The 8,493-nt window shown below is 40.3% G+C and overlaps 1 protein-coding gene across 1 annotated transcript; it reads right to left on the bottom strand.

Annotated features, from left to right (window-relative positions):
• Positions 1-2,596: 2,596 nt before the first annotated feature.
• On the bottom strand, positions 2,597-8,124 carry LOC121952963 (uncharacterized). The gene is made up of 4 exons (XM_042499853.2): positions 7,422-8,124; positions 6,880-7,028; positions 6,015-6,062; positions 2,597-3,796 (listed from the first exon to the last, which is right to left on the bottom strand). Exons 1-4 carry the CDS (start codon positions 7,673-7,675, stop codon positions 3,087-3,089), a joined length of 1,161 nt encoding a protein of 386 aa, XP_042355787.2. The 5' UTR covers positions 7,676-8,124; the 3' UTR covers positions 2,597-3,086.
• Positions 8,125-8,493: the final 369 nt, after the last annotated feature.

The raw sequence follows: 8,493 nt of genomic DNA, 5'->3' as shown, positions 1-8,493 counted from the left end.
TTTAAGTCAGAGGTCTCTTTAAAATGTAAAACCTCATTCATAAATACAAGAAATAGTGACTTGGCTGTAAATAAAAATCTCCATCTATGGATAAATTGCTTAGCCGAAATAATCAAACAATTGTACCTCATATGCCCTTTTGCTGTGTGCCAATAGAACACCAAATTTAATAGCTCTATGTTACAGATTAGGACCTTGAGTGCCCTTTTCTGATATCCAATTTTGAAATGATCCCCCAAAAGTTCTTATATTACTCTGTGCAAAAAAATAAAGCAAGTCAGCAAGTTTGCTGGAAGAAGACATCCTGAAACTAAAAAACAGTAACTAAAGTTTTTGTTTTACTAAAGTAAAGGCTAAAAGGCTTCTAGGTAATCCAATAATTCTTTATTTGGTTAGATAGCTCATTTTGATCTTATGGGCTTCCTGTCTCCTTGCAAGACTTTTATTTTGGTGCCATAACAACAAAATGAGCTACTCTACCAATTTGTCTCCAAGCAGTGTGTTGGTTTGTGCATCATCATCCTGCACATGCTAAAATCTTCTCTATTTTTCAGTTTAACAGTAGGGTAAATTTACTTTGTTCTATGTTAATCTCCCCCAACTTTACTCTGCAGTTTCCTGATCATTTATCAACTCACAGTAAGAATTGAATTAATTTAACTTGTTCACCACATTTGATCACAGGAAAACTGCTGGTCCATGTTAATAACAAGAACAACAGTAATTACAGATTTATTTCGCCTTTTGTGTGCTTTTACATGCTATGTTGCTAATACATCTAAAAAGTCGAAAAGATGCAGGTTGCAGATGATGGACAGTCAGATTGTGAGTCATCACAATCTTCCTGCGCACCTCCTCAGAGTCCTCTGAACTCTCCACCCCCTCTCTCTTTTAACATCAGATTCGTTTGACTGTAAAAGCCCAAGAAATTTCCGGTGATACATGTATTTTTGTACTCTGTGTGTAGGTGTTTTCCTTTTTTACTTCTTTGGCACCGTCAGCAATGCTCACAGATCTGGCTATATTTTAAACTCAGTCAAGGTTTGGTTGTACTGCCACCCAGTGTAGGACTTTACATGAAAGCTTCTGAGCAGCAAAATGTTCCAGATCCAGAAGAATTATGCTGACATTTTTTAATTCTGGTGAAAATTTATATTATGTACAGTTTAAGGCACATTATTCTTTTGATTAATCAATAAATTGTTTGGTCTTTAAGAGATTTTTTTTTATCCTTAAGAAATGTGTATTTTTTTACTAGCAGTCCAAATCCCCAAAATATTCAGTCTAGAATGATGAAAAAAGAAGGCAAATCCTCACATTGGAGAAGCTGAAAGCAATTTTTTTGTGCTTAAACAATGACTTAAATAATTGGTTATTTGACCACTGATCATTTTCCTGTTGATTGACTCCTCACTTAATCGACAAATTTTTCAGCTCTTGCAGTATTGATACAAAAAATAGACATCAGAAGCAGATATTTCGCCACAGATGTAAATAATAAAATTAAAGGAGATGTATGACTTTCAGAGTCTAAGACGGGATTGCAGGCACACACAGCTGTAAATATGGAGGTGACTGATCTTGTGGCTAGCAGCTATCGGTACTAGAGGCATGGACCGTGTTAATGATGGCAACAGTGTTAGAGTGATGGCTAACATTGATTGGGGGGGCAAGGGTGGAGGCAGACATGGGTTGAACAACTTTATGAACAGTAACTGCTGTATGAGCACAGTGCAGAGTGGTAGCAATCAGCCAACCAGTGGGACACACACAGGGACTCACATGCACTAACACGTCCCCCTCTACCACAACAAAGAACAGAGAAGCTCAGATTATGACATACAGAGGAGGTGGGACTTACTTCTCTGCTTGAGATGACATTTCACCACTGTAATTTTAAATAGCAAATAGTTGTTTGCAGCTATATTAATGCTCTGAATGCCATAATGATGGGTGAATTCCATTTAACTGCTTCAGTTTTAGGATCCTGGTATTATGCATGACAAGTATCTGATGTGACCATAGATTGTGTGTGAAGATGGTTGACATGCCCCAACTTACCCCCGCAGTGCTAAAGTGAGGTTAAAATATCCCAGATAAGGGGGTTGCCATCTTGAGTTGGATAATCTGTGCGGTTGCAATATCTGCGGTGGAGTTCCCACCAAAACATCCGTCCGGACGAATCACAAGCAGCTCCATTGGATGCGAGTGCACGGATTGGTTGTAACAGCTGTCAATGATGGCAGAAAATCCCATTTTTGTATAATTAATGACTGACTAAAACCAAACTGATCACAAAAACAAACACTTGAACAAACATCAGGGTGATGAGAACTACCTTCAGTGACAGAAACCATCTTTGGGAAAAATGTATTTGGCATGTACTTTGAGTTTTTCGTTTGACCTATGTCCACTCACCAACATAGAGGGGCGGGTCTTAGGACCTCTACTGCAGACCAGGGGGCGATCCAGACTGAAAAGTTACACTTTAGGGGAGCTGTCATGTTGTCCATCTTTATATAGTCTATGGCTGTGACAGACCCACTAAAGACTTTTTCAAACACTAAAAACAGAAAAGACACCAGAGATACAGATCTGCCATTATCAGGCACATTGCATGAATTTAATAAAGTGCAAATCATACAAAATGTCCCTAAACCTTCTAGAGTGACCGTCCTCACCTGGATTGCAGCTAGTGCAGTGAAAAAGCAGGTTGCCACCACTTTGAACAGCACGGTGTAGGTGTTCACAGACCCAGAGGCATGGCTACTAATTACAGGCAAAAGCCGTGATCAACAGTGTTAAAATCAAAAGGCATCCCCATAAAACAGAATCACTATTCAGTCTTATTTTTGACCCACTCATTTCTTCACATTTTCAAAGTACATGCTGCACCATCAATGTGACGAATTCAGTTAATACGTTGTAGTGTAGGTTTGATCGCTCTAAATATCTAACTCACTTCCTGAAATCTACAGACAATCACGGGGTTACATCTCTCTCATCTTAAGCTTTCTCTAGAATAACTGCATCAGTTGATTTTGGCCGAAACCTGCTGGAAGACAACTTTGTCTTTTTCATCTTCATCACAGGGCCGTTTCTCCCTCTCCTGCTCCCATGTCCACCCTCCTGTGTACCCTGCTGTCCTCTATGTCCTCCCACTCATCCTCCATCCCCTCGTCATCCTGCGTTCTGATGGGTCGGTTCAAGCGAAGGAGGCGGTATCGAAGCGGCACCAAGAAGAGGGCTGGGTCAGGCATGGGGTGTGGCCTCTGTGGTGATGTTACTCTCTCCTGCGGGATGCAAGCTCTGACCCTCTCCTCCCTCACGCTGACACGCCTCCTGTGTCTCGCCTCTGGTTGGCTGGGAGAGGCTGGAGGAGGTGGAAACAGAAGCCAGTCTGAGCCCTCCTCTTCATAATCTTCATCCTCCTCCCCCTCTTCATCATCCTCCTCTTCTTCCTCCTTTCCTCTGGGTGCCTCCTGTCCCTCTGCACCACACTCTGTGTTCGGCCGCTGCTGAAACAGTTTTAAGCGTGCGGTGTGGAGCTCGTGGCAGAGGGTCGTCGTGGTGACGTTTTGGCGTTGCAGCTCACGGCTCAGCAGCGTGATCTTGTGGCTGCGGCGTTTCAGTTCCTCCAGGAAATGCCGTTCTTCATCCCTGAGGCTCCTTCCCAGAGCTGATGCCCGTGCACGGCCAGCCCGCAGCTCCCCACGTGCAGCGACCATCACGCAGTGCTGGTCCTCCAGGAGGCGCTCTGCAGCCTCACAGCGTGCTGCCAGCTCTGCTTCCTCCTCTGAGAGACATAAACACTCACAGTATGAACTGAAGTATATACAGATACAGAAAGCAGTGTAGATATTCAGATTACTGCATCCGTTAGGATGTCATTCGATTTTTCTATGGTCCATGTCAGTGCTTTTTTACTGGCTTCAGTGCTACGTGGATAAATAAATAATACACAATGTTTGCTTTTACCAAGGACTTATTGGACTGAAGCACTTGACAGACATGGATGAAATGATATACACAGCATTCAGAATAAAAATAAGCACAAACATTTTTGAGGAAACAGTTTTTTCAATTCTTATCTATCTATCTATCTATCTATCTACACAAAGTTTCTGAAACATTCCATTTTCTTGCATGTGACAGACTGACTGTGCATACCAATACCCATAAACCATAATATTTAGTGTGCCAGAAAAGATTTAGTATATCCAAATTATAGACTGTATATAAAGATGGACGACATGACAGCTCCCCTAAAGTGTAACTTTTCAATCTGGATCGCCCCCTGGTGTCTGACTGCTGTATAAGTCATAAAGCCCGCCCCTCTATGTTAGTGACTGGACATAGGCCAAACTAAAAACTCTAAGTACATGCCAAATAAATTTTTCCAAAGGATGGTTTCTGTCACTGAATGTAGTTATCTGATGTTTGTTCAAGTGTTTGTTTTTAGATATGTTCTGTATTAATGAGTTATTCAATCACCCGCCATGACTGACAGCTGTGACAGCCAGTCCGTGTACTTGCATTTAATGGCGCTGCTTGTGACTGGTCGGACGGGTGTTTCGGTGCAAACTCACCCACCGTGACTCTTGCTACTGCGCAGAATGCGGCTCTCAATGACATCACCATCATAAGATGCCAACGCCCGTAACTCCAAAATTTTAACCTCACTTTAGCATAGCAGGGGTACGTGGGGGCATGTCGTCCATCTCTACAGTCTATGGGCCCAATACATAGTAAGTCATGGGCAGTGTGCCAAAAATACCAGGTTGTTGTACTCCATGCAGTTTGATTTTGCAGTGTGCAAACCAGCATGCTTTTCTGGCTCCTCTAATCCAAAATCCTCTGCACAGCAGCAGATACATCTCATCAACCGAGCCGCAAACAAATGACAGCTTGACAGCTGACACTGGTCATAAGGATGGATGACAGCGCGTTCAAGTGACTGATGATCATTCAAACAGTAATAATTGGAGTATTAAATGTTTAAGTAAACAAAATAATCAGAAAAATTACCGACCATAAAATATTTAAATAATGATGAAAGAGAAATGCATATGCAGTTCTACTGTTGTGAACATAATATGTTCAATTCTGCAATGTATGCAGATGTAACTAAAAAATTTAAAACTACATACATTTGAAAGTAACAACAGCAGAGCTGCCCAGGCTGAACTCTGTCATGTCACTACCTAGTTCTCATTTTTGGCAATTTTTAAGTAAGTCTGCTGTGGCTGAATGATTGTAACTAGTAGCGGAAACAAACTATATACAACAGAAACTATTAAACGTAAATAGAGTGTTTTATGGTTGATACTTGATTGGCTTTATAAAGTCAGTATCTGTGCCGATACTGATCCAGCATATTGTATCAGAGCATTGCAATTTCTAACAAATATACCAACCAATGATACATTTAGTAATGCAAATATATCAAAAGGAGTAACGCTGGCAATAAAGAACATTTTTGGTGACAGAATTGACATTTTTTTTCTCTATGTCCTATCGGGGATTGCAGCTTGTTTATTAGTACAAGACCAATATGTATCACAAATATTATCAGCAGCAAGCAAGAAAGCTGCAATAACAAACAGATCAAACCTCCAACACAGTCTGGTTGGATAGCTATTGTGACGAAATATCAAAATATGGAGAAAATTTATTTTTCACTGAATCTACAGGCTGATGGATTGTGTTTGTGTACTTTAAATGATTTATGATCCTTAACCGTATGAACTGACATATATATATATATACTATACTATACTATACTATACTACTATATACTATACTATAATGTTTGAGTTAATCGGTGACCAACTGTTTGTTTCTGTTATGTTTTTGTTGTATTTTAATGTATATTGTTGTATAACATTGTACCCATTCCTATCATGACGTCCCAGTGGAGTCCCAGTCCGCCTCTACACAGCTTTTGTTCTTTCCGCTCTATAACTCCCACATTTCATCTTCCCACTTTTCAGCGAGGAGTTGCAATGTCTTACCTTCTGTGCTTCTGTCAGGAAACCTGGAGTCCAGCTCACAGCTCAGCTCTGCGGCCCAGAGGAGGAGAAACACAACATGCAGACAGACAGAAAAGGTTAGGACAGACAGACAGTGGATTTTGTTCTTTGAAACCTTTAAGTTGTAAAAAAAAGACCTTGTTTTCCATCAGGAGTAATGTACGCCCCATTTTTATTGTGGCTTATGTTACGAGGAAATAAACCTAGTAATTCTCAATATTCTGACCACTTGCTTTTTCATTAACATCATTTATTTGAACTTTTACTTTAGAAATGGTCCTACCTTAGAGGAAATAAGTTTCACGATTTAGTTGTACTTTTGTATCAAAATTACCTTTGATACTTAAGTACAACAAACATCAGATACTTAAAGACTTTTACTTAAGTAAGCAAGTCTCTTTTACTTAAGATATTGTTAGATATAGATTACAAAATATTGATATATTTTATGTTGTTATGGACTGTATAAAAAACTGGGATAGTTCATGTTGTACTGGGCTGGAAAGTCATTTATGTAGAATGTGAATGTATGTATTGGAGTAGAAATAAATAGGTGTACTTCTTCCTACTCCTTTTTGAACATGTCATATTTAAGTGTAAGTGGCTGGAGCATTTGTTATTGAGATTGATGTATAGGCCGTTTTTATTTTGTGTTTTTTTTTTTTTTTGGTTCATTGCACTTGCTGTAAGGCTTGTTTGCTTTTATTTGTGTTGTTTTTCACCTGTTTGAAATAAAGATTCAGTAATTCATACGGATTCGTTCATTCAAGATACTCCATCATCCTGCAGACAGACAGGTGGTCAAGAGGTCAAGTGGCACATATGGAGAGCAGCAGGTGACACTGACCATGACAGCGCCTCTTCAGGTGTGTGATCTCCAGCTGCAGGCCGGTCAGCATGGCCAGGTGCTCCTGCTTTAGGAAGGCGATGCCTCTCTCCACACTGGCCACCTGCTGCTCCAGCTTCCCGGCATCCATGGCTGCACCCCCACACAACCTGCACACAGATGCATGAAGCTGGATGTCTTAGGAAAAGGGATTTCCCAGTGCAGCTGTTTAGTGTCCCATTTCGAGCTCTGACACAGAGCAGAGCCTCAATATTATGTGTCAATTACATTATAATCATGTAAAATCACTTATTTATTAAGCTACAGTGATAAAACCATCTGTGCATCCGCTACATATTATATCTTATTGAGGTTTTCTGCAACATTTAAGCGCTTTATTACCAAAGCTCTTATATCTAATTTGCAAAATGCATGCACTCTCTTCTTTAATCTCATTTAGTTTAATTTCTCACCCATAAAAGCTTTCTGATATCTGCATCGTTGCTCACTGGTGCTCCGTGTCTACCTGTAACTGTGCATGCATCAGTGTAACCGTGGCCTACCTTGATACTGAGGCGGTATCCTGTGCAAAGCGTCTCTCATGGATCCTCGTATCGCCTGCTATCTCTGTCGTTGCTGCAGCACAGACGGAGAAAACAAAAGAGCCGTGCAAAAAAAAAAAAAAGAAGCACCGCGTGCAAAACGGCACTTTCTCTCCGTGCTCTCGGGTGAGCGGATTCACCGTAGCAGCAGGCCGGCGGTGTGCCTCCAGTGTGAATGAATCCTGCTGCAGTCTGAGCCGAAATAACCTCCTCATAACCTTCTGGTTGTACGTGCAGTGCGGTGCTGCTGCTGCTGCTGCTGTACTCACAACAAAGCAGCCCGGTATGAGGGGTGATCAGTGCCACCGCGCAGCAGGAGGAGGAGCTCAATGGAGGAGATACTACCAGCTGTTATCAACAAGAAATTATACATTTAAAAAAGTCTCAACTAACATTTGGGCTACAATGTTATGTAATATTAATATTTTTTAATCAATCTTTTGGAAAGACCAATAAGGCCATTTGTTTATTTTCAGGGGCAGAAGCTGAATCCTGATACTTAAGTAAATATAATAAAAAAATATGTATAAAAAAACTCAATTCATCTTAGTTTTAATATCTAAATATACTTATCTAAGTATCAACAGTGAAAATACTCATTATGCAGTGTAAAAATGTTCTTGAATAGGGGTCAGCAGATTATCGGGGCAGATATTTGGCATTTTACTTATCTGTATCAGCGTCTTACTTTGATGAATAAATTAATTTTAAAAAGTGTAAAGAAAGACACTCACGTCAGTCACAGAAGCACCCTTCGTGGCAGTATGAAACACACTGGGTGGCAGCAGTTTTAACGCTGCAAGCAACTACACTACAGTAGGATAGAAAGTGAGACCGCCTGTATAGGGTTGGCAGCAAATTCCCCCTCTAAAACAAGGGCGTATTCCTGTTCTGCTATTAATTATTGTTTTCATTATGGAGTAAACTGACAGTTTATGATGCATCAGAAAATATTGAAAAATATCTACATCTCTACAAAAATCCTACATTTGAATTTAAAAATTACTAAAGGCGTTATTTGATTATCAAAATA

Source organism: Plectropomus leopardus, chromosome 15, assembly GCF_026936395.1.
Source record: "Plectropomus leopardus strain MGB_pleo_1.0 chromosome 15, ASM2693639v1, whole genome shotgun sequence".
Classification (NCBI taxonomy): Eukaryota; Metazoa; Chordata; class Actinopteri; order Perciformes; family Serranidae; genus Plectropomus; species Plectropomus leopardus.
Note: the sequence above shows the minus strand (reverse complement) of the source record. Positions and strands in the feature narration are given on the sequence as shown.

Bases quoted from the DNA above. Each gene is read 5' to 3' on its own strand.
- LOC121952963 (XM_042499853.2), bottom strand. From the start codon at position 7,675: ATGAGGAGGTTATTTCGGCTCAGACTGCAGCAGGATTCATTCACACTG. The intron at 6,063-6,879 runs GTCAGTGTCACC...TCTGGGCCGCAG, and splicing joins CCTGAAGAGGCGCTGTCATG to AGCTGAGCTGTGAGCTGGAC. The intron at 3,797-6,014 runs GTAAGACATTGC...TATGTCTCTCAG, and splicing joins TCCTGACAGAAGCACAGAAG to AGGAGGAAGCAGAGCTGGCA.